A 27,855-nucleotide genomic window follows, 5' to 3' on the forward strand; every position below is an offset into this window, starting at 1 on the left:
GACAGAAAACCATTATTTCCTCCCAGTACAGTGATACCAGAAATATGTTCTTCAATTTTAGTTTTCTTTAAAATAATATTTTTTTTTATTACTTCATCATTAATATATGTATGTTACAAGTTATTTGTTACAAACTCATGGGGGCTAAGGTGTAAGTGGAGCTTGGCAAGAAGATATCTAGACTGTTGTGACATGGTAGGGAGAAGCTGTGTTAATCCTTGATGGAAATGCTGCAAGAAAATATTTAGATATTTATATATCATTCATTGGTATGTAATAATTAGCTCTCCTTTTTTGTTATTTTTAATATTATTGAGGTATACCCATCAAAATACTTTTCTTTACCCTAGGCTTCAAAATTGAGAGAAACAAATACTGGCACAGCAGCTGTGATTATTTGTGAAGGTTGGTACACCTTCCTGTCTCTCTACTTAATCCTGGCCGTTTTGTTTGCCAGAACTAAATAACATTGTATGAGGATTGCAGGTTGTTCCTCAGAACTAAATAACATTGTATGTTGAGAATCTGAATAACAACTTATACTATGTACTATCCTGTTAGTGTAAACACAATTGTTTTGAGTTCATTCTGTGGAGTGCATAATGGTATATGGAGTGTATTCTCCATGTCACACCAGTGTCGTATATTATACCAGTAACAAATTCCCCCGTAAGTAACAGCTTGGTACAGTAAGGTAACCAGTCATGCACCATACCACATGGGTTACACTGCAAATTATTGTGTGCTGTCATATTGTATCACAATTAAAGATAATGAAAATATTTTGATGGGTGTTCATAATCTACTTCAATAACTGTAGCCAGATAATTTTCATTGTTTTTATATGATAGAGGAATCATCTTGTGTTAGTAATTGTTTACTACTGTGACTTTTATTAACCTTAATGCTGGACATTAGGGGCAGATGCTTTATTATGATAATACAATGGGAATTATTTTATGACTGATCACTGTCCATCATTGGGTGTGATCATGTGGAGGTTTCTACACTAAAAATAAATTGTTTATAGCATCTCAACAGACACCATAACAAAGGGAACGACTTCCAAAATTCCAGGCAAACTTAACTTGGCCCCTGGTGTTTTGCTGGGTTGTTATGCTACTGAGTTTGCTATGATATATTGTTTGTCAATATATGACAGCAGGTGTTTGTCAGGTAAATCTAGGTATCTGGCTGGCTGTTACCTCCCCTAGAATGGGGATAGTTGGGACTAGATAACATTTTTTTTCCCACTTGACAAAAAAGAAGGGGGATCCTAAATTTCCCACTCTATCCATGGAGTTTTCCATACTTGCTTTGAGTTTTCAGTCAGATATCTTTTTTTTTTTTTTTTTTTCTTCCTCCAACCACAAGAGTGAAGTTGATAGTTTTGCACAACTAAATTAGCTTTATTTCTTCATTTTTTACACCTGTTTTTGGACATTGGTGTGTCGTGATCCACTGCTGTGTTACCCTTTAGAGATGGATTGAAGTAGCAGTTCTTGTTTTATCAAATACTAATTCATATTTAGTTCATAAATTGTTATTTTAAGCTTACTTTTTTTAAATATAATTTTCTTTCTGGATGCTGTTGTACAAAATGATTTATGAAGTTAATAATTTAAAAGGCAAGTTCAAATTTCATTTGGCTATAAATAAAAAAAAAAAAACTAGAATGTTATTGTATACAAGTAGAGCCTTGCTTTGGCTGTCCTATTGTAAGAGATATCAGCCTGGTATATGAATACAAAGACTTTGTGCAGAGTGGAACTGATGACATACCTAACATGTGCACAACAGGCCAAGATAGCAGTAATGTGCAAACTGTTGTGTTAGTCAATCATGAATATGAAGTGTTGTGTGATCTTGGCCATCCAGATTCTTTACATGGCATAACAAATGTGATTTGTTTTTCACCTTTTAAAAATATTTTCATGACATGCTTGAAAAATAAATAACCTTCTTGATAATACCATGGAACTTATTTACTCTAGATATGTTTACTAAGGATGGAATTTTCTTGACTGGAGTCATGAAAATGTACTTTGTGATCATTTGTGATGTAAGGTGAATATGGTTTTGCAGTTCAGTGAGGAAAATATACTGCTGCTAAGATAATAATATAAAAATCTTACATAGAGAATAATGAAGGTATTTAAATCCCACATTAACTCATTTCCCACATACAGTAATTTCCTTTACTTTCAACTTAGAAAAAAAAAAAAAAAAAAAAATATATATATATATATATATATATATATATATATATATATATATATATATATATATATATATATATATATATGGTGTTTCAGAAAAAATGCCAGGATTTTGATCTCCATTTATTCAAAAACTAATAATGACAAAAGAACAAACTGTAGTGCTATCAAAAGCAAACTTGATGGCAATTTATCCCTTGTCTAAATGAACTTCTTGAAGTTCATGTTTTCAATATGAGTGCCGCGTCAGTTGAAGCATGCTTTAAGGCGTACACAGAAATTCTCACCAACTTTCTGGCATGTCCCTGACCTGGTTCTGGGGAGCTGCCAGACAAACCATCAACACTCACTGAGTTAAAGCAAAATGTGGAGGCATACACAACCAGTGTGACCCAAGAGACATGCCAGAAAGTTGGTGAGAATTTCTGTGTATGCCTTAAAGCATGCTTCAGAAACCCATGTAGCACTCATATTGAAAACATGAACTTCAAGAAGTTCACTTAGACAAGGGATAAATTGCCATAAAATTTGCTTTTGATAGCACTACAGTTTGTCCTTTTGTCATTATTAGTTTTTGAATAAATGGAGATCAAAATCCTGGCATTTTTTCTGAAACACCCTGTATATATAGATATAAAATTACTGCTATAACATACTTGAACCTTTGGGGGAAAAGTAAAACAAAGAAATTGCTGCTATCACTAGTGTGACACTGCTAAGTGTGCAGTGATGGGCAAAAAAAATACAAGGACACTGGAGGTGTCATCCCACCGCCCTCTCAAAAGAAAAGAACTGGGAGGCCTCATGTCACCTCTACGAGGACTGAAGGTCCTGAAGCGTCAAGTGGATAATGAGCCTCACAACAATGCCAAAGAAGTACGAGAAAGAACCCAAGTATCTTTCAGGACATGTCCTCAGTGCGTACCATTCAGAAACGGCTTCAAGACGACCTGAAATTCAAATTCTATTGTGCACCATGAAGGAAGCCTATTTTAACAGTTTTACAAAAAAAGAAGTTTTATTTTGCCACAAATACTCAGCCTGGGATCTGGAGAAGTGGAAATCCATCTTGTCAGATGGAAAGTGAGAATATGTCCTGACTCAGATCCTTACCTTCCTAATTACACAGAGGGAATAGTAAAACACCCAAATAGTGTGATGGTGTGGGGGCATTTGGGTATCATGGGACAGAGACTTTAGTAGTACTGGCCAAAGAATCTCTTTCAACAAGGAATGTTGTCAAGAGCTTCTTGCTGACCATATGGAGGATTGTTTCACAAAATGCAAAAGTTAAATATTCAAGTAGGATGGTGGATGGTGCACTGGCTCACACTGCCAAACTAATCAAAAACTAGTTTGAATGGATCAACATAGAATACATCAAAGAATGGCCAGGTCATGATTTTAATCCAATTGAGAACTTCTGGAGCTTGATGAAATGCCAATTACAGGGCCATAACACTCCACAGTGAATAAGCTCATCACCCATATCCTTACATTTAAGAAAACCTGGAATCTTCCCTCCTACAAACCTAACTTTATCAGTTCTAAAATGTCTTCAGAGCTGCCTTAAGAGGAAAGGCAACCCAACAAAGTATTAGAACTGAGATAAGTACCATAAAAATGGATATATTTAATATTGGATTCAAATGTTATGAAACAAAAACAATACTGTGCCATCACTTTTGGCTCTGAATAACTGTGTGTGTGTGTGTGTGATTCACCTCAGTCGTCTGCTGGTTACCCAGCCAGTCTTCCCCATTACGGAGCGAGCTCAGAACTCATAGACCGATCTTCGGGTAGGACTGAGACCACATAACACACTCCACACACCGGGAAAGCGAGGCCACAACCCCTCAAGTTACATCCCGTACCTATTTACTGCTAGGTGAACAGGGGCCACACATTAAGAGACTTGCCCATTTGCCTCGCCGCTTACCAGGATTCGAACCCAGCCCTTTCGATTGAGTCGAGCGTGCTAACCACTGCACTACGTAGTGTGTGTGTATCAGAGCTGGGCGCGTTACTGGGTGTTGGGTAGTCCGATACTGCTCCTTCAGACCTCGAAATGCTGATGGTCCGTACCTGTACTTCCACGCCTAAAATTTTTTCCCTCGGTCTGGTACCGCACTTCCGCACCTCTGGTACTATACCTAAAACTATTGAAGTGCGCCCAAAAAATCTAGTTTGCACCTCAAATAATAAAACAAAATACAAGTCAATAATACATCAAAGCTCCATATATATATATATATATATATATATATATATATATATATATATATATATATATATATATATATATATATATATATATATACAGTGGTACCTCGAGATACGAAATTAATTAATTCCAGAGTGGCTTTCGTATCATGATTTTTTCGTATAATGAGTCGAGTTTTACATGTAAATCGCCTAATTCGTTCAAGCTCTACGAAAACACCACATTAAATATTATAAGAAGGGTAAAACCAGAATGAAATAAGAGCCAAATACATTTGAATCATTCAATATACCTAACCTAACTGTTAATATCTGTAAATGAAGTAGATAATAGAACATAATGCAATAATAAGTGAAAAGTAATAATACAAAAATGTGGAACCTTGCCTTTCGAGTGAGGCAATGTCCGAAAGCGAAAGTGGCGGCAGAGGAGGAGGGCAAACGGCAGAAAATATAGAAAATGGCAGGAAACATTAACACTAACTTTACGAAACACTTAAAATTATTATTATTAGCTGTTACAAGTATTTCCAATACCATAATCCTTCCTGCAGCCTACTCGGCATGTGGAGAAAATGGCCTGCTCCCTCGTCTCATAGCAACACACACGTACGTACATGTATACGAACGCACACACAAGCCAGGTGCCTTTATACTTTTATTAATAGAACATCCAAATGGCTTGCTTGTTCAAGCAAGAGTCAAAACTCCACTTGTGAATTATATTCACAATGATAAAGCCTGTGAAGCACGATTGCAAAATAAAATAAATACGAACTGCGTTTTGTTTCGGCGATCGGACAAGTGATTCCGTAATGTAAACATTACGTCCAAAACATGCCGTCGCCTGCCACTAAAACAAGAAGAGATGGACTGTTTCACTGTGTATACGTATTTACCTATGGTGTTTTTATTTACATAGTTTTAAATTTGTGGTGAGTGGTGAAACAATAGTGTCTTGCAGACTCCTTGCTTCTGATGTTTTTGTGTTCAGTGGTTGGGTATATGGTGAATGTGTTCTTGTATGAGAATGACTTTTTTTTCTTTGAAATTTCTTTCAAATATTAGGATGCATCTTCCAAGATGCAGCATCTTGCAAGCCGTAAAATACGGTATTTATTTATTTATTTATATTTTTTTCAGTTTCTAAATGGCGAGAATTTAAAAATTTTCTGCACGTAGGAATTTCGAGTTTTGTTTTGTATCTTTCGTATGCTGAGTACTTTTTCGTAACATGAAGCGAAAAAAATCTTCGCATATCATTTCATGAAATTTTTGTATACAGAAGCTTTCGTATCTAGAGGTACCACTGTATATATATATATATATATATATATATATATATATATATATATATATATATATATATATATATATATATATATATATATATATATATGCACACAAACACATCTAAGGGAGGCAGTAATCATGAATGATTTTGTTCAAGTGTGGGACAATCTGGTGTGTAGAGGAGGGTACTTGTTATGAAGGAGCCTTGTTCTGGACCATACTTTTCATGTACAGCAGGGCCGGAGTACTTTCTTAACCTACCCAACAGCATCACATGCATGCAGTTACCATTCTCTCCACTTGTTGTAGAATAATATTCCTGAAATCATCTTTGCCTCATTTTCATTTCTTCCAAATGCACATTAGTAAGCACAAGACAGAGGTCATACAGTGTGCTGCAAGGTAACAGTGATGGGCTGTGGTCAGGAGGGAGCCACTCCTCTGGTCTAAGTAACTAAGCAACTACCACTTGTGGAGATTCTCTCAGTCTTTCAGATACAAGTTCAACACCTTACTGTAGAACTTCCACCTCTCCAACACTATTTTCAAGATGATCATATGTTAATTTCTAGTTGCTTTATTTATCATGAGTTTGAATAGCTGCTTCCTTGCTTCCATTATTTAGATCGTCTTATCTGATGGCAACTGTTATGTGCAATTTTACTGTTGACTCTTTTGTTTTCAAGATGTATCACATAAACCCATCCCATGTCTTCTTTGCTCTCCCTTGCAACACAACAGCTTTCATTTTGATATTCTGAATACATTTCAATTAATTAATCTTATTTTCTCTATATTGACAATCCAGTGAAATCTCCATGTTTTGCTTTACAGTCTGTGCTTCACTGCTCTCTCTAACAAGCAGTTTTACCAACATGGGGACAACTTTACATCTCATACATGATGTTATAATTATGATTCATAAGCAAGAAAAATCTTGACATTCATAAAAACTTTTGGGTATCAGGTATTACGATCATATGAACCTCCAAAGTGTCAAAACTATTTGAAGAGCATCACTCTAATGAATACATCCACACACCAGAGTCTTATCAGTACTTGTGTATATAAGTACACAATATCATATTTTGTCTAGCATCAGTTTATTTAGGAAGGGTGAGAAAATAAAGATTAATGTAGTCATAACCAAAGCTTAGTCACTGAACTCCATTTTCTCTATCTTGGCAAGTTCCTCTCTGTGAGCCCGCTTCAGCACCACCTTGGGCTTGTACTTCCTCTTCAGCCTGTGAGCAGGAGAAAGAAACATTAGAATGGAAAAATTACCTTACAGACTTTAGAATGTAACAACTCACTCAAAGAATAGATGAAACAATAATTCCAATAAAACTTTATAAAGAGTAATTTACAAATAACTTTTTAAGCCTCTTCCTAATAGACCAAAGCATTAAATGCATATACATATACTATATATATATATATATATATATATATATATATATATATATATATATATATATATATATATATATATATATATATATATGATGATGATAATGTACAACTGACGATTGTTTCAAATAAATTTTCCTAAAATACATGAAACAAAAACACAGACAAACTTACTTGTGCTTCAATCTTGGTTCAAGCAAGTTTCTACGCTGCAAGTTCTTGAAGCGGTCCTCCAGCAGCTCCACAGCAGGCACCACGGTGCGCAAGGAGTCAGCCAGCTCATCACCAAGATTCACAGGAATCTCTTCTTCCTCAAACCTGGCAGGTAAAGAAACCAAAACCACACTCATCACACATCCATCACCTATCACCTGTCATTCTTGAGTTCCCCTAACTAAACTGCTGCAGTAAAATCTAAAATCTAAAAAGTCTATGGTTCTCAGTCTTGAGTGAGAGTTATTAATGAATAGTTTACTATTCTTATTTTTTCATATGTAGAATTTAAAATAAAAAAGTATTTCAGGTCTCGTCTCAACTGCTTAGTATCTTGCTGCTTTGAAATGCACTCTTAATGAATGAACTCTATATCTAATACATTACTAAAGAAAAGAAAACATGGAGATATGAATTACCTGCTATTAGTAAAGGAAAGAAAACATGGAGATATGAATTACCTGCTAAACAAGATTAGAAATGATTAGATATGCCATGGAGTGAGAGTAAAACATGTTCCAGAAAGCAAATGCTGAAAGGAAGACTAATTTTTTCCATACATTTTTATGCATATAGCTCCTGAAAAATACTGAGTAGCATTGCAGGTGTATGAATATTATGGTTTGTTTGCTGCACTATCTTAACATCTGGCTTTTGCAACCTTAATTGTCTTTACATACAATGCTGTTAACTGCAAGTCCATTTCAAGGAAGAAACCAGACAAATATCCTTAAATAAAAGAAATGAATGGTGATCTTTATTTTATCAGAGTGCTGGTCTGACCATGCACAGCTACAGCAAAGGTGATTCAGCAGATAATGGCAATCAGTTGAGAGAGAGAGAGAGAGAGAGAGAGAGAGAGAGAGAGAGAGAGAGAGAGAGAGAGAGAGAGAGAGAGAGAGAGAGAGAGAGAGAGAGAGAGACTTACTTCATGTTACCAAGGCGGCGAGGTATAAACTTGAGGTGCTCCTTGTGTGCACGGCGACTGGCACTGCGTTTCTGTTCCTGCAGTTCCTCCTTCACTATTTCCTTCTGGTAGGTCTTGAGCCTAAAATGATTGACACATAAAACTGGCATGAACAAAAGATACTGAAACTTAGAAGATCAGTTTGATCTAATGAAGCTTACCAAGTCTAATGCTTAACATAAATTTCAGTCTTGAAATTGTACCTGTCGTTTCATTTAGATATTGAAAAATACTTTTTAATATCAATTTGCTTTCGGTCATGCCATGCCCTGAAATATTAGAATGTATCCTTGTGTGTGTGTGTGTGTGTTGGCTAAACTCACTTTCCAAAGCAAATCAGACAAGCATAAAAACATGAAGAACACAAAAAAGGAAAATAATGCATCAAAATCTGCATAACTATATTGTAACAATGATTCAATTAATACATTCCCAAACTGTAACTTACTTATAAATGTTGCTACTGCGAATCCGGTCTTCTTTTTCTTTTATTTTCTTAAGTTTTTGAAGTTTCTGCTTCTTCTCTTTTCTTCTAATTTTCTTTGTCTTCCTTTCAGTTATTGGTTTGCTTGAGACAGTGACATTATCATTAGAAACCTGAAGATTGGAATCAATGAAAAATTAACCACAAATAAAATCTTTCAAGGAAGACTTTTCATCAAATTCTTGGTGATTTTCAAAACAGATGTGTACAGTAATCTATGCACAGACTTATGTAGATATAAAAGCTAAGCCAGACAGAGAAACATCTTATAAATCATATAACCTGGAGGAGACAATAGACACTTGGCAAAGTGGTAATTACTTGAAAGTGAGGTCTCCAGTACTGGAAGAAGGGATGTTGCAAGCCTATCCAAGATCCAGCTGTGACTTCACTGAAGAGCTGTCCAATCCTTCAGGAATTAAACAGTTCATGCAGGGAAGCCACAGAACACCTGACTTCAGATCTTTCTAAAATTTCTGGTAACCCTACTGTATGTAGAGAGAAAGCCTTTTCATAAATGTCTACAAACTTCTACACTCTTATCATAGAGTTTGCTACAGTTCTTCCCATTATTCTTTCCATATCTTACAAGTAAGTAATAATTTTACCTAAAGAGACACTTACCACCACTGCCTTACTGCTTGTTGCCTGCTGCTTGCCCTGCAAATGAAAATGCAATATAGTATTAAGATGTGACTATACTTGCTGAAAACAACTGCTAGAGAAACAAAAAAAATCACAAACATGCCAATAACAGACCAATAACATGAATGCAACTAACTCAAATAATGCCTGAACTCTGGGACAAAGAAAGCTTTACATATTCACTTGAAACTTGTTGAAAATTATATTCAGCTATGTTGTCAGTGGGAGTGTCTGTCATAAGCACCTAAGACAGGATGGATGGGTGTTTGGAAACAGATTAATCCATTTTACATTAATTGCAAAGGGGAAAATAGTCTTTGTTCCAAACATTTTGGATTTCAAACGGCATTCAGGAATTAATTATGTTCAAGAAGCAAAATTCCACAATACAATGAATGAGGTGATGTGTGTGAGATATAAAAAGAGAAACCAAGTCAAAAACTCCATGCTAAAGTGAGAGCAGATGAAAGACCTGGCAAGAGATGACAAAATTTCCAGGTTGACCAGATTTTTGGACTAGAGGTGAATGTGTGAAGGGAAACACTGAGAAAAGAAGATATGAAATGAGAATAGATAATGGCAGGATGTTGATTGAGATCAATGTTGTGGGAAAGACAGCCAGACTATTTTGAGAGACTCTTGGATATAGAAGGGCAAAGAAACCTGGGATTGCCAAATTAGGGATAAAATAAAGAATGGGAAAAAAGAAAATGCAGGTGATGAAATATGGTGCATGGGGCCATGAGAGAAGACGGTGAATGTAAAAGAAGTACTGAAAAACTTTACTAATCCATAATAACATCTCACTAAGCAGCAACCTAAAAGAAGCAATGATGGACTCACTTGTTCTCCGTTTTGTTGAGGAGCCACAGTTTCTTCATTCTGCAATGTTCAACAATCTTAATATGTGACTAAGCATCTGTCTGCCACTACAAAGCAAGAGTAAAATTTTGTGGACTAACACATTCATAAAGTGCCATGATATCATATTTCAAATGTAACCTGAACAGATTTTTCTGTTTTTTCTCTTTCTACTTTTCTTTTAACAGGGCCTGGCAACCAGCGGGATTTTTTTTTTTTTTCCAACACTGTGTTTGCCCTTGGCCAGTGCCCTTGTAATGTAAATAAAAAGAAAGAAGGAAGAAAATTCACTCACTTCCTCCCCATTTTGTTGCTGGTCCAAATTTTCTTCATCCTGTAATGTTCACCATAACTAGTAAATGACTGAGGACTTTTCAAGGTCATTTTGAAGTATTAGTATCAGCTCATACACACACACACACACACACACACACACACACACACACACACACACACACACAGTTGAGGAAACATGAGTTACTAAGAAAAATTAAATGGGCATTAACCTATTTAGATGAAGAGATGATGAAAAAACTAATAGAATACATGACTCAACCTAAAATAGAATATGCTGCCCTTATGTGGTCATCACATAATAAGAAAGATAGAAAAGATTCAAAGAGCTGCAACCAAAATAGTTCTAAGTTTGAGAGACTTAACATATGAGGACAGATTAAAGATATTAAAGCTTCCAACATTGCAACAGAAGAGAGAAAGAGGAGACCTAATTGCTATATACAAGGCATGGAAGGGGATGGACACAATTGACAAAGAAGACCTATTGGTGTGGGACTCAAGAAATACAACGGGGTACAGCATCAAATTGAAAAAGGCCACGAGTAGAAGAGACATTAAGAAATATAGTTTTCCAAAATGAAACATAGAAATATGGAACAATTTGGATGAAATAGTGGTTCAAGCAAGAAATATTCATGACTTTAAGGCTACACTGGATGACTATAGGTATGGAGACAGGACAGCATGAGCTCTTTTCCTGTAAAACACAACTAGGTAAATATAACTAGGTAAACACAAAAGTGAGTTAGGTACCTCATTTGTTGTGCTACACTGACATCAGACTGAACTGTTTATATCTTCATGTGTGGGAGAGTAAAGAACTGAAGAACACTCACCTCCTGCTCCTCACATTCCTCCACAGATTCTTCTGGCTCCTCCTCTTCTTCATAAGCTTTGGGAAGTCCCTCTGACATTTCAGTGAGCCATGATTCTTTTGTTGGTGCTTTATCAATTGTGGGGAACATCTTTGTGGTGGCTCTTTCTATTTTTCCGACTTTCTTGAGATGTTTCTCTTCTTGTTTCACTGCTCTAAGTAAGAGTTTCTGATGGCTTTGTTGTGAGGGATTGTATGAAGCTCCTGTCAGATAAAATAAAAATTCACCATGTTAATCACAGCTCCAAAATAATACAAATTTCTACAATGAAGTTTCTGTATCATTACAGATATATTTCACATGATTTACTTTCAGAGTAGCACATCTCTGCTTCATACATCTCCAAAAGTCAAAATATGAATCACAAATGTGCCATAAAACGAAACAGTTATCATGCAATCAACTTATAAACTTACAAAAAATAAGAAAGATGAATAAAATAAATTAGAGTTTAAGGCAGACACAAGAGGATGTGTTGACTTACCAGCATGTGGAATGGAGACAGGATCTAACTTAGAGGTGGGAACATGCCTGATCTTAGGCACTTTGACAGGTTTCATTCTTCGTTCCCTCCTGTAATAATCTGATATGCTGCCAATGAAAGACTCCTCAAGACCCTTCTTCTTGCACTCCTGTGTTACTGCATCACCTGGAAGTATAAAGGTGGACGAGTGTAAGCCATGGCTCCATTGCTTAAGATGAAGTTATATTAATGTAAACTTTGACTCATGTACATGTTTTTAATCTGACTTTTTATGGCAGGATGTGAAAGGTTAGTGGCAATCCAAGTACCGTAAGAGTGAGAGCAAGCGTTTAAGGAATGCTGAAAGATACTTTACCTCCGACTTCCCACAGATCTGTAGTGTATTTACTGTTGATTACACTTTTTGGTCTTTTAGTTGTCTTTTGAATATCTCCCAACATTTGCTTCATTGCTTCCTTACGCTTCTTTATTTGCTTTGGATCCTTGGACTGCAACTCTTTCTTCTTCTTCATTGCTACAGTTAGTGTGCCTTTATTTTTTCTGAAATTGTAAATATATTACAGTTACAATGCATTTAAGTGTAGACTATGCAAGTCCATCGAATATCAAATACAGTTTTAAAATTACAATTAGATTAAAGTAATTTCACAGCAGGACCAACTACCTTTGTTTGTGTGGAGGCTTTGCTCCCGGCAGACCATTGAGGAACTGATGACTCTTGAGTTTTGGAGTCTTCAGCTTTACTTTTCTTGGCTTCAGTTTTATTTTCCCTTCAGTTTCAGGGATCTCATCCACAGTGAACTCAAGGAAACATTCTGTAGGAGAAAAGTATGTATCTCTTACTTAAATCACACATAATCCATACACATTGATTTCAATTGACTGCTGTGCTTTCAGTATGTGTATTGCTGTTTCTGCTGAGCACTTACTCAATAATTCTTTTATTAGCTTAACAATAATTGCCCAACAAATATGACTACAGACTATTTCTCATTTCATATATGTATTTCTATACAGTTTCATATGCTAAGCTAAATTAATTTTGCTACAAATTATCTTATACTACAAATATCTATTATTGCCTTATATCTCAGCTTATAAAATAACTTAACAGTCTAATAAAAACTTCTCTGAACTAGAGATGTTCTCATAAGTATAAAACATAAAATGAAAAGTATTAAAAAACAACTGCTGCTGCTAAACTTCAAAGTTCGTTTTCATTAACCTTATATGGTATAAAAAATATTTATAAATCCATGCTTCTTCACATTACCTGATCTCTAGTGCTATTTTGCAAGTGTATTTGCCAATAATCATAGATGAAATAATACATGACATTTCTCTGAACTTAATGGAGGGGTTTTGAGAAATATCTGCACATACATATGTCTATATGAATATGATCCTAAGTAAACCTGATCCAGTACTTATAAACATGAAGACTTCTTCCTTACCCATTCCCTTCAGTGACATGAGGTTAGATCATGAACATCCTCCTGGTTTAACCCCTTCAGTACTGGGACACATTTTCACCTTGAGATTTGTGTATGATGAGACCATTCTATTGACATTAGGAAGGGTCTATGAAGGTCAGAAGATTAATGGCCACAGTCTTTAATATTTTAATCCTCCCACATGAATTTCTGAAGCTGTATAAAATCACCAAATAGTATGCAGAATGACTATGGAAATGCATCAAGGTACTCAAGGGATTAAGCTGAATATAAATCGCTGCTTCTCTCTTTCTCACAGCATTAACAGCAATGTTGGTCATAAGTCCAAGGTACATCTTCCTACCACTGTGACATGACCAATAATTTCTTCCTTACTTGATAATAAAGTGATTGCCTTTATGTTATGGAATTGGTAGCATTTAAATTTCTGGTTGATCTGTAGGTGCCACATTACGCTAGATCTGTGGTGAGGCCGGGAATGTTGTATACAGTGGAACCTTGGTTCACAAACAAACAAACTGGTTGACGAACCAAATTTTTTAACATATTATATCTTGGTCCACAAGATGACATTGCATGGAGCATCAGTTGTTCTCATGGTAACACACCATAAACAGTGTTTCTTGTGGTGCTGTTTCATTTTAAAATGGCCCTCATTATGCCTCCCAGGATAGCAAAATGTATTAGCAATAATGAATTAAGAAGTTTAAGTGTATTATAATAGCAATAAAGAAAGCCATACCTGCAAAGCACCTTGAAAAGAATGCTTCTGTTTAATCCACATAAAGAAAAACAGAAAAATAAAAAACTTCATTACAAATGTGAAATGCTAAAAAATATTTCCAAGATGCTTTGCTGGTATGGCAAGTCTCAGGAGTCACGAGATTCTGTGATATGTTTGTTTGGACCACCATATTTGTCATCACAGCTGATCACAACACAGAGGTGCCTCACCTCCAGGACAGCTAGTGATGTATGATAAACATGGTTAGGAAGATCAGCACATGCCGTCTTGCTGTTAGTTAGATGCCATTACTATAGCAATGGTGATCCTTTATTTATTCTAACTGAGAAGCACAGAGAAACATTTGATAGAGGATATGTGCTGCAGGGACCACAGGGTGCTCTCTCAAAAGCAGCCCTGGGGTCCAGGAATGGTTTAATTTATTTTACATTGATTCCTATGGGGAAAATGGTTTTGGGTCACCAACATTTTGGTTTGCAAATGGTCTTCAGGAATTATCAAGTACATAAACTGAGGATCCACTGTATTAAAATTAATCAAGCTTGACTGAGTTACCTAAAAAAAAAAAATTATCAGAGTGGGAAAAGAAACACTCAGTAGTCAAGTTATTACAGTTGACAGAGAGCTTTAAAAGAACAGACCCAAAATGAATGGGCTTGACAGGTAGAAATAGGCAAGTATGCTTTATACAGAGATTGCCATGGGTAGACCAAACAGTTTCTTGTAGCTTCCTATAAGGAAGATTATTCATTAAGTTAGTTACCTGTATTTTCCTGGTTCTCCTGAGATGCTTCAGTTTCACCACCGAGGTCCACAAACATCATCTCCGAGTCCTTTCTCTCTTCCAGTGGTCCTCTGCAAGGGTCAAACATATTACATAAATACAAGTCTAGTTAATGTCTGACAGACATGACATCTATGTCTATATAAGAAGTTCATTGAGTGTTGATTTGAGAACCAAGATGATTTATTGTAGTCTCAGGCAGGCGAGCAGCAGCTATCAACATCAGCAGTACTGTGTGACAACTTGCCAATGTTAACAGCCTCTGCTGCATCAACTATGACTGACAACTTCATGCTCTCAAAATTCAAGAATCTGCCTTCAATGTGTAGTCCCAGGTTGGCTGGGTGGCATCTTGCACAGAGAGAGACAACTGCAAGACACAGCCCAGCCGGCCCAGGAACACCTATCAACACTAGTAACTATTCTTTTTTTTTCCTTATAATCTCCATCTTTATAAGAAATTTCATGTGAATGTAAAGTTTCATATATACAATTCTGAAAGAAAATACAACCTGGAAAGAATTTTCAAAAATATGAAAAAAACAAATCTGTTGAGGAATAATCAGCATCATACACTAACACAGTGCTAATAGGTACACTAGTTAAACAAATTATTTGCAGAGAATAATATCAAGGGTGAAAAATTAAGAACATCACTGTATGCACTCTGCATGGTGTGTACATCCATTATGCATATGCCAGGTCTACAAGATTGGAGTGGTTTCTTTCACTTCACAAATCAAATTATTGTAAGAAATTTGCTAAGGTTGTGTGTAAATGTTTGGATCATTCAAGCAGCAGCCATGGAGAGGTTTGGCAGGGAGACTGGAGACAGAACTTTGTCATAAAGCAACATGGTCTTATCATATGCAACTATCAGAAATGTTATGTACGTCTCGAGCTCCCTCTTAACCGAACAGTCTCATCAGCCACAGTGCTGGGAGTGTAATTCTAATACATTGTGTGGCGATATACTACGTCACACATCAGGCACCGCTGTGTCTCGTCTCACCCATATCTCTCTTCTCTCCTTTGGTCTTCCAGTCGCTCCTCTACTTCTGTGATGTTTGCCTTCTTCCTCCATGCTTTCTTCTTGTTCTTATTGAATCTTTTCCGCTTGGGGTCCGTCACCTGGTCCACCACCTTCACCATGCTGCCTCCGTGTTGACACCACCCACTGCTGCCAACACCACGCTGCGGCGACCCTTACCTCGCCGCGCTGGGAAACAATGATGGTTAAGGATAACTAAGTCAGGACATTGATTTTAAAGTATTAGAATAGGACATCAAGTCTAAAGATATTTGTTATGAAATGTATGCATTCTTCAACTTATTATTTTATTACTATTATGATTTTAAACTACATTGCTCGTAATTTACCTATCTACCCACTTCATAAACGGACTTTCATGACCTGTAATAGCTGATTTTGTGTACACGTGGTGTCTATAATATATTCTGAAGAGTGTGTTTCTATATGTTTTTACTCATGAATTAATATTTCGCAGTATTGTTTGATAACCACAGAACAAAGTTGAATAAAATGTCGATTAAGCTTATGCTTTTACTTGGTAACAATGAAAGATTATAGTGCTCCGAAATATAAAGCCAAGATATATAAAATATAACCCATGTAAGTGCAGTAGCATAGCCTTTTCATAGAAACAAGTTTATGATCAAGAAAAAGAAAAATATTATCTTATACCTGTTGCATAATGAATATTTTCTATCAAGGTATGCACTGCTCACTTTGTTGATGCATCAGAATAACGGGATAGCTAGCTCCACCTCGAAACATTCAGAAATACTAATTTGGATCGTCATCTCAACTTCGGTAACTCGAACTATTTTGAACCACCAAGTCTGACAATCTTAAGTACAAACTTGAACTTTCGATTTTTTTTTTTTTTTTTCTTTTCCTTTTTCTTATCAGCTCGAACTTAAGAACCAAATCTTAGCTGAATCATCCCTATCCTCACACATGTCCAGTCGCAGCAGCGTTTAATTCTAAAGTTATTACTTTATAATTTCTTGTCCTTTTTGTTTTACGTCTTTGTAATCTAACGTTTATTGATAATCTATCGCAAACAAGATCTTGGAAGTGTGATTTTTATTGTTTTGAAGCTTTGATATCTTTATTTTCAACTGCGCATTACATTTTAGTTTTTAATTTTCTTTACTCTCGTAATTTCTTCATTACATTAATAATGAATCGTAACTATTTTCTTGGATGCATAAATTTTTATCGACTTAAAGGTATTTTTTTCATGTTTTGATCTATTTATTGATATCTATCTTCACAAATCGCAATGTATGAGTTGTGTGTAAATATTAAGTGAGGTATCTTGAACAATGGTCGCTGTTGGTGTTTGGGCATTAAAGTTATCACTAAAGTATTCAGGTAGTATAATGTTATCGTATCGGCAGCATTCAAGTTAGCAGCGAAGGAAGGGAAAGAAGGGATTTTTCACTACCACATTAACTTTTTGACTACTGACAATTTTTCATATATTCAAAGGTTTTTTTTCAGTTTTTCTTAATGACAGGTTCTCAATTACATTTGCAGCCTGGAAGAAACAAAATTTAATTCATGTATTCTCTCTCTTTGGCTTGGGAGACGAGCCTCACTTCACCTTCTGTCCCCTGTGCCACTCTCCCAACTCCAGTCACTTGCGCCACTACTGCCTGGACTGTCCTGCTGTGGGAGACCTGAGGGCCAGGCTGCTCCCGCGCGGACAGCCTCTCCTCCCCGTGTGCTGCAAGGCGACAACCTGGACCTCATGTTAACCAAGGACCCACAGTTTGGCGGCTGTTAGCAAGCAATCAGTGTCTTTCATTTTCCCAGTCCTCAACTATTACTGTCACACTTTGCCTTTAGCATTCCTAGTTTATCAGTTAGGTTGCTTATTTTATTGATTTTTTTTCTTGTTTTCTTTTTTGTTATTATTTTTATTTATGAATTTCTTTTTATTAAGTTTCATTTATTATTCTATTTTTTACTAACTTATTTATTCATCTTTTGTTGTTACTGTTCTAACTTGTTTTTGTTCTTGTTCTTGTTCTTGCTATTGTTATTATTGTTCTTGTTGTCCCATTCCTATTGTTCTTCTGTAAACTTCTATATTTGTCCGTATGTGTAGTCTGACGCCTGCCTTGTGTGCAATAAATTTATCAAACAACACAACTCTCTCTCTCTCTCTCTCTCTCTCTCTCTCTCTCTCTCTCTCTCTCTCTCTCTCTCTCTCTCTCTCTATTATTCCTGCATGCACCTCGACCCCTCGGAAAAAAAAAATTGCATAAAAAAATACAGTGGTCTGAATTTGTCAACAAAGAATGACTAAGGGATGAAAGAGTTATGGCAAGGAGATTAGATTGAATAAGATGGCAAGTGCCTATCCCGCTGTACTAGAAAACAGTGAAGCCAGTGATCGTAACTTATGAAACGGTGGGCGGAGCTTACGATCACAAATTGCCTTCTCCCGTGTTAAGCAACTGGAAATTGCCACTTTCTTTTTCATTACTAGAGGAAGTGATAGTTTAACTTATGTAAACCACATTATAGTTTCCTAAATATGTCATGTAGACCTGCTATTAATGGTGTTAATACGAAATAGCTACAATATTGAAAGAAATACAGCAAGACGTTTTCGGGAGAAATTATGGTAAAAAGACTTTTTTTTTTCGTTTAATACATGACAAGGAACAAATAGTGAAGTAAAATTTCAGTGACTGATGCTTTTTAAATGCACAGTGACACGAAATCACACATCATTCTAAATTAAAGCTATAAACTTATAAAGAGTGAGTGAGAGAGAGAGAGAGAGAGAGAGAGAGAGAGAGAGAGAGAGAGAGAGAAAAAAATTTGACATGTGTTAATTAATTGCTATACCAAGAAAAATCAACCTTCTGGCCACCTTTCACCTGATACACAATTTATTATCCTTCATTTATATGCATGTTTATACGTACATGCTTCTATCTACATGCACATGTATATTTAGTACATGTATGGCCTTGCTCAGTCCTACGTTTGCTCCAAAGACAGCTTCCCACCTATCACTCAAGTTCACCAAAGCTGAAAAAAACACTATGTTATCTCATTTGTATGTATGATTTACCGTCTAAATCTTCGTGGCACAGTATGTCACGACTATTGCGAGTCTAATAAGGTCACATATATGGTAGGCAGCCTCGAAACATGGACATAAGACGGGAAATAAGAAGAGTAACTCGGGCGCTCCCATGTATTTTCAGAGGGCGGTCGGCAATGTTTTGGGTGCAAGGGTGGTAGGGGCAGCAATGGACCAATAGCGCGCTGGCTTTACTTTTGTGATGTCATGCCGCCTTCTGTTATTCAACCTCCTTTGTTAATGCTGATAAGCAAAACTTGTTCGTACCATGGAAGTCAAGATATGCAGTGTGGAATGCTCTGGTAGAAAGGTATGGGAGGAACATTTGCTGAAGTGCGAAGTGATTATCGTCATTAAAACACATATGTTCATCTTCGTTATCTGAGGGAATCATGCATAAAATGTTCTTCATGAAGTGGTAAACGAAAAAGTAATAGTGATCTCGATTACTGACTTTTACTCAAGGAACATTATTATACTCGTAACCACTGATTCATACTTCTAGACACAGCCAACTACCAGAGAGAGAGAGAGAGAGAGAGAGAGAGAGAGATACTCACCCGTTCCTTTTCTTGTATGTATTTATACATTTTACTTAATCATATTATTCATTTTTCATCTATCTATCAACCATCACCCGCTGTCGTTCTGATATTCTGATCTGCGTAGCTCACGTAGGAAAGTCTGGTGTCTCCATCCGTTTGCGTCTCCGTACAGTTATCTCTGAACTGGAGTACCTCTTGTGCACACACACGTCGCATCACCACTGCTTATCGGCGTGGACACAAGCATTGCAACGGCGCGTGTTGATGTGTGGCGCAAAGATACACAATAGATCCAACAGGCTATTTGTTGGACTTCCTGCGCCACTAAAGGATTAGCACCGATGATACAACACGCAAATCTGTAATGAGAGAGAGAGAGAGAGAGAGAGAGAGAGAGAGAGAGAGTTTTGAAATGGCATCCACTCATTACAGATTTGCGTTTTGTATCATCGTTGCCAATTCTTCAGTGACGCAGGAAGTCCAGCAAATAGCCTATTGGATTTTTTTTTTTTTTTTTTACCTTAAGGCCTATAGCGCCTGTAGGGACACTTGAAGAGTGTATGGGAAGCGCTGTGCAACTTCCGCCCATTAGTGGCGCAGGCAATTTTATTTATAGTGGTACCCATATTAGGGCCCATATCACTCCCGAAGCTCATCTTGGGATCTGTTGCGTATCATTGCACCACACATCAACACGCGCCGCTGCAATGCTTGTGTCCACGCCGATAAGCAGTGGTGATGCGACGTGTGTGTGTGTGTGTGTGTGTGTGTGTGTGTGTGTGTGCAACAAGAGGAGACCCACCTTAAGGTACACCAGTTCAGAGATAACCGTACGGAGACGCAAACTGGAATAGAGACACCAGACTTTCCTACGTGAGCTACGCAGATCAGGATATTAGAACGACAGTGGGTGATGATTGATAGATAGATGAAAAATACATAATAATATGGTTAGCTAAAATGTATAAAGATATACAAGAAAAGGAATGGGTGAATATCTCTCTCTCTCTCTCTCTCTCTCTCTCTCTCTCTCTCTCTCTCTCTCTTCCTAGTCTAGTGGTTGGTTGTGTCGAGAAGTATGAGCCAGGTGGTTACGAGTATAATAATGTTCTTGAGTAAAAGTCAGTAATTCGGCTGGATCTCTTTTATTAAGGCATTTACTGCATCATAGAGAAACTTGTATGGATGATTTCCTCAGATAACGGAAACAATCATGTGTGTTTTAATGAAAATGATCTCTTCGCACTTCAGATGTTCCTCCTGTACTTCTACCGCCGCCATCATTCAGCACCGCCAATCCTTACTTCCATAGCCCGAACAAACCTTGCTTTATCGTCTTCATTAACTCTTTCATCTTTTGTCATTCTATGTTGGCATATACAGTAACTTCCCGATTAACGAACATTCGAGTTGCGAACATTCAGTACATACGAAAATGTTTCCGAAGTCCCTGGAGTCCAAATAATAGTCCAAAAAGGCGCTGTCAACCTTCATATATCCCAGGAATGGTAGTTGGAGATAGAAGTGAAGTATCAGAATCATCAACCCCTATATCATTGCCAGTCTCGTCCTCTACTGACACGCCTGAGTCTGAATGTTGACAAGGCTTTCAAAACTTGAAAGAAAAAAGGGGTCCCAGCTTTGGAATTACGAACAAATGGACTTACAAATAGCCTCTCGGTCTCCATTATGTTTCTAAGCTGGAGAGTTACTATATACATAAACATATATATATATATATATATATATATATATATATATATATATATATATATATATATATATATTTTTTTTTTTTTTTTTTTTTTTATGTAAGAGAAGGGCCAGCCAAGAAGAAAGATAAGCGTTAGCCAAAATTAGAGAGCAAATGTCTTGATACCTCCCTCTTAAAAGAAGACAAGTCGTGGGAAGGTGGAAATACAGAAGCAGGTAGGGAATTCCAGAGTTTACCAGTGAAAGGTATGAATGAGTGAGAGTACTGGTTAACTCTTGCATTAGAGAGTGACACAGAATAGGGATGAGAGGAATAAGAAAGTCTTGTGCAGCGAGGCCGCTGGAGGAGGGTAGGCATGCAGTTAGCAAGATCATTAGAACAGTTAGCATGAAAATAGCGATAAAAGATAGAAAGAGATGCAACATTTCGGCGGTGAGAGAGAGGCTGAAGACAGTCAGTCAGAGGAGGGGAGTTGAGGAGACGAAAAGCTTTTGATTCCACCCTATCTGATAAAACTGTGAATGGACACCCCCCCCCCCAAACATGCGAAGAGTACTCCATACATGGGCGGATAAGGCCCTACAGAGTAAGCAGTTGGAGGGGTGAAAGAAAATGGCGGAGACGCCCCAGGACGACTAACTTCATAGAAGCTGTTTTAGCAAGAGATGAGATGTGAAGTTTCCAGTTAAGATTATGAGTAAAGGACAGACCGAGGATATTCAGTGTGGAAGAGGAGACAGTTGAGTGTCATTGAAGAAGAGGGATAGTTGTCTGGAAGGTTGTGTCGAGTTGATAGATGGAGGAATTGAGTTTTGAGGCATTGAAAACTACTAGATTTTCTCTGCCCCAATCGGAAATCTTAGAAAGATCAGAAGTCAGGCGTTCTGTGGCGTCCCTGCGTGATCTGTTGACTTCCTGAAGGGTTGGTCGTCTCTGAAAGGACGTGGAAAGATGTAGGTGGTATCATCAGCGTAGGAGTGGATAGGGCAAGAAGTTTGGTTAAGAAGGTCATTAATGAATAATAGAAAGAGAGTGGGTGACAGGACAGAACCCTGAGGAACACCACTATTAATAGATTTAGGAGAAGAACAGTGGCCGTCTACCACAGCAGCAATAGAACGGTCGGAAAGGAAACTTGAGATAAAGTTGCAGAGAAGGATAGAAACCGTAGGAGGGCAGTTTTGAAATCAAAGCTTTATGCCAGACTCTATCAAAAGCTTTTGATATGTCTAACGCGACAGCAAAAGTTTCACCGAAATCTCTAAAGAGGATGACCAAGACTCAGTAAGGAACGCCAGAAGATCACCAGTAGAGCGACCTTGACGGAAGCCATACTGGCGATCAGACAGAAGATTGTGAAGTGACAGATGTTTGAGAATCTTCCTATCGAGGATAGATTAAATAACTTTAGAAAAGCAAGAAATTAAAGCAATAGGGCTGCAGTTTGGGGGATTAGAACGGTCGCCTTTTTTAGGAACAGGCTGAATGTAGGCAAACTTCCAGTATGAAGGAATGGTAGAAGTTGATACACATAGTTGAAAGTGTTTGGCCAGACAAGGTGCAAGCACGGAAGCACAGGTTTCGAGAACAATAGGAAGGACCCCATCAGGTCCTTAAGCTTACGAGGGTTTAGGCCAGCGAGGCATGGAAAACATCATTACGAAGAACTTTAATTATTGTAGGCATGAAATAGTCAGGAGGAGGAGGAGAGCGATCGACAAGAACAGAATCATCCAAGGTGGAGTTGTTATCAAAGGTTTGAGAGAAGAGTTTAGCTTTTGAGACAGAAGAGATGGCAGTGGTGCCATCAGGATGAAATAAAGGAAGGAAAGATGAAGAAGTGAAGTTATTGGAGATGTTTTGGCTAGATGCCAGAAGTCTCGAGGGGAGTTTGAGTTTGAAAGATTTTGACATTTTCTATTTATGAAGGAGTGTTTGGCAAGTTGAAGAACAGACTTGGCATGATTCCGGACAGAAATATAAAGTGCATGAGATTCAGGAGATGGAAGGCCCAAGTACCTTTTTATGGACAACCTTTCTATCATGTATAGCACGAGAACAGGCTGTGTTAAACCAAGGTTTAGAAGGTTTAGGTTGAGAAAAAGAATGAGGAATGTACGCCTCCATGCCAGACGCTATCACCTCTGTTATGCATTCAGCACACAGAGATGGATCTCTGACACGGAAACAGTAATAATTCCAGCGAAAATCAGCATAATACCTCCTCAGGTCCCCTCAACTGGCAAGGGGGCCGCCGTGGTACAGTGGATCCGTGCGTGCTTTGGGATCCGAGGGGTCTCCAAGCGCACGGGCTCGAATCCTGTCTACGGTCTGAGTATAGGTTGGGCTTCCTCACTCGGGGCAACGGTTTCCTAGCGGGTGAGCTTTGAAATAGGAGGTACCCTTAATAAGTATCCCCTTTACCCCATAAATTCCCGTGAAAAGCCCACATGGTATAAAAAAAAAAAAAAGGAGAAACGCCAGAGGCACCTCCGCCTTTGGAGATCCTGGGGAGGTGTATATATATATATATATATATATATATATATATATATATATATATATATATATATATATATATATATATATATATATATATATATATATATATATATATATATATATATATATATATATATATATATATATATATATATATATATATATATATATATATATATATATATATATATATATATATATATATATATATATATATATATATATATATATATATATATATATATATATATATATATATATATATATATATATATATATATATATATATATATATATATATATATATATATATATATATATATATATATATATATATATATATATATATATATATATATATATATATATATATATATATATATATATATATATATATATATATATATATATATATATATATATATATATATATATATATATATATTTACACCTCCCAGGATCTCCAAAGGCGGAGGTGCCTCTGGCGTTTCCTTTTTTTTATTTTCACCATGTGGGCTTTTCATATATATATATATATATATATATATATATATATATATATATATATATATATATATATATATATATATATATATATATATATATATATATATATATATATATATATATATATATATATATATATATATATATATATATATATATATATATATATATATATATATATATATATATATATATATATATATATATATATATATATATATATATATATATATATATATATATATATATATATATATATATATATATATATATATATATATATATATATATATATATATATATATATATATATATATATATATATATATATATATATATATATATATATATATATATACATGATGGAATTCAAGGCACTTTGGCTATACAGATGTTCAGTTTACGTTTATACTTAAAAGAAAAACATTATATATATATATATATATATATATATATATATATATATATATATATATATATATATATATATATATATATATATATATATATATATATATATATATATATATATATATATATATATATATATATATATATATATATATATATATATATATATATATATATATATATATATATATATATATATATATATATATATTTTTCTTTTAAGTATAAACGTAAACTGAACATCTGTATAGCCAAAATGCCTTGAATTCCATCAGTTTTCACCATCTTTTTTATTTTCTTGTGAGTCATCTAATAAACCTTCCAATAATTATTTTCTTTAGTTTTTACTTAGCCTCGTACCCAATGATTATACATAATAACAAAAAAGAAAACTATCTTTGCCGTTTTTAGAATGTGTGCGTAGGAGCCATTATTAATATCAATCAACATCATTTTCTTTTTGTGCCTAGTGTATGATACAGTCCTCTACATTTGCAACCATCGGGTTGTTACTCGTATAGGAAGTTAACATTACAGTTATGATTCTTTCTTATTAACTTAGTGTTTTTTTATTTATTTATTTATATATTTATTTGTTATTATTTTTTCTTTTTTTCGCCAGTGTCTCATGGCGAGGGCTGAGGGATACTCTTGTACTCTGAGACGCGGAATTCCGTAGGCGAGGTGGAGAGAGAGTGGTGAAGTGAAGTGCTGTACTAGATGATATGTTGTAGATAATCTTTTATGATTATTTTGATCTATTCTACTTTTTTTTTTTCATTTAACATTTTCAATTTTGATTTTCTTTTTGTGATAGGACTAGAGATGAGTATTTCCTGTTTTATGGGTTAGTACCAGCTTACTGTGCATGTGAGGGAAAAATCTGATCACTCATGACGCAGAATGATAAGAGATATGATTTATGATATGATTTCCGGCTTTACATTTGCTCAGTAGTATTCTTGTATCTCTTCATTTGTTTATTTCATTTATTTATCTATTCTATTTATTTATTTATCTATTTTTTTGTTAAGAGATAAGTCCCATTCCCAGTCTTGACTCCTTTCTATCAGCTGCCATGATCAAAACACATTAATCCTATTTGTCACCCAATCAAGTGACAGTCTCCTTGGATGGGAATGTCCCAGCACTGCATTTTCAAACACTTCTGCGCCTCAGCCTTGTCACTTTCAATAGACTCAGGTGGAGGTTATTGGGGTGTTTTCGTGATTGTACTGATTGTTTAACAAGGAACAAGGATTCAAGGCCTTTTTTCGAATTTAAGCCAATCCTTCTGATCCTAGTATTTTGGGAGTGGGCTTTTATTTTCTATTATTTTATCTTACCTTTCTTATCTCTTGGCCACTTACCCTCTTACTTGTAAAAAAAAAAAAAGATCAATAATAATAATAATAAAAAGCACATGAGAGCCCTCGTTAATAATTTCTAGTTCTTTAATAAGCGTTTCAAAGAATCATGTTCCCTGATCTACCCAGTCTTCACTAATGCATCCCTCCCATACTGGTACAACATGGAACAGACTGGTGTATGCTGAAACTGAACGGATCTTTACTCCATCTTTTTTTCTCTCCCCCTGACAACCTGTACACCTTCAAAGTCGTCCTGATAACCCACACCAACGTACGCTTACCTGTTGTTGCTGTGGCCTTGGCGTGGCGCTACGTACAGTATCATTCCATTTTATTTATTTTTCCTACAAGTGCGATTATGAGGAGCTTGCAAGATCACCGACCATATTAATGACGATAAAATGTCAGACAGCTATATTCTCATGTTTTGTGCACAGTGAGAGAGAGAGAGAGAGAGAGAGAGAGAGAGAGAGAGAGAGAGAGAGAGAAAAAAAAAATGGAGAGAAGGGGGAGGTGAGTGTATGTGGTGAACCGGGAGTAACCGGAATGTGTTACTATGCTCGTGTAGGACCCCATAGGATCCTCACTCTCCTCGTTTGACCCATCCTTTTCTTCCTCTCTCCTCTCTCTCTCTCTCTCTCTCTCTCTCTCTCTCTCTCTCTCTCTCTCTCTGATATACCCATTGACCTTCAGTATCCCGTAGTTACACACAATTATTAATTTTAACACACACACACACACACACACACACACACACACACACACACACACACACACACACACACACACACACACACGTGGCATGCTTCCAGCCGACCTTGGGTGCCCTGTGTGCGCCACGTGTATTGGTGCGCCACTCCATCTCATACGACGTGGCATAGGCTCTAAAGGACATAAAACATAAGAAAAACAAAAACAAAAAAAACATTAAGAGGAGTTGCAAGAAGCCTATTCGTTGCCCGCCACTACTTAAAACAATACCTATGTCAAGTAATCTTTTCTATCCTTACAGGTATCTAATGAACACTCCTCATTAACGCTGCACAATAAACCTGCAGCCATTACTCATCTATCATGCTTGTTTGTGAGTCAGCTTAACTCCTCTGGTTTTTGTAATCTTAATTCATCAGTCATGGATTCACTGGCGTCGGTCTCCACTCCTATGACAACTTTGAACTCCCTCACGGACATTGCTGCGTTCCCTTCCTTTCACTGTTAAGTATACAGTGCGAACATCTTAGCTTTCGAGAGACTCAGGAAATGCTAGTAAACAATCTCTCTCTCTCTCTCTCTGGTTTTAGTTCTTTTATATATTCGTTTGTTTATTATCTCTCTCTCTCTCTCTCTCTCTCTCTCTCTCTCTCTCTCTCTCTCTCTCTCTCTCGCTGCAACATAACTACGTCTTTAATTGAACGAAGGTTAATAGGAAAAAAGATACGAAGAAACTGGTTCCTAAGCTTGTCACATATGACTGGGATAGTCTTCGCAATAAGACTCTTACTGCATGTTCAATTAGTAACTTTAATAGGAGGTTAATCATATATATCTACACATCGGGTTTTAGGATTTATTATCATTTTTTCCTTCTTACAGTGGATGCTACATTATTTAGGTCTATGCTGGCATGTTGAGGCTTACTCTATGTTCTTTCATGTTACTCCACTCCCCATCTCTCTCTCTCTCTCTCTCTCTCTCTCTCTCTTATAAGCTGGATGTCTCCCG

At 36.2% G+C, this 27,855-nt stretch overlaps 1 protein-coding gene across 2 annotated transcripts; it reads right to left on the minus strand.

Moving 5' to 3' along the window:
* Positions 1 to 6,821: 6,821 nt before the first annotated feature.
* On the minus strand, positions 6,822 to 16,148 carry LOC123516878 (ribosome biogenesis protein NOP53-like). 2 transcript variants are annotated; one of them, XM_045276594.1, is made up of 13 exons: positions 15,967 to 16,147; positions 14,934 to 15,025; positions 12,636 to 12,786; positions 12,327 to 12,511; positions 11,972 to 12,136; positions 11,449 to 11,690; positions 10,611 to 10,649; positions 10,298 to 10,336; positions 9,434 to 9,469; positions 8,774 to 8,922; positions 8,287 to 8,406; positions 7,320 to 7,463; positions 6,822 to 6,979 (listed from the first exon to the last, which is right to left on the minus strand). In XM_045276594.1, the coding sequence occupies exons 1-13, from the start codon at positions 16,104 to 16,106 to the stop codon at positions 6,889 to 6,891; spliced, it is 1,593 nt and encodes a 530-aa protein (XP_045132529.1). In that variant the 5' UTR covers positions 16,107 to 16,147; the 3' UTR covers positions 6,822 to 6,888. The 2 variants fall into 2 exon arrangements, with proteins under 2 accessions (XP_045132529.1, XP_045132530.1); XM_045276595.1 differs by lacking the exon at positions 10,611 to 10,649 and having other exon boundaries at positions 15,967 to 16,148.
* Positions 16,149 to 27,855: the final 11,707 nt, after the last annotated feature.

Source organism: Portunus trituberculatus, chromosome 41 (genome assembly GCF_017591435.1).
Source record: "Portunus trituberculatus isolate SZX2019 chromosome 41, ASM1759143v1, whole genome shotgun sequence".
Classification (NCBI taxonomy): domain Eukaryota; kingdom Metazoa; phylum Arthropoda; class Malacostraca; order Decapoda; family Portunidae; genus Portunus; species Portunus trituberculatus.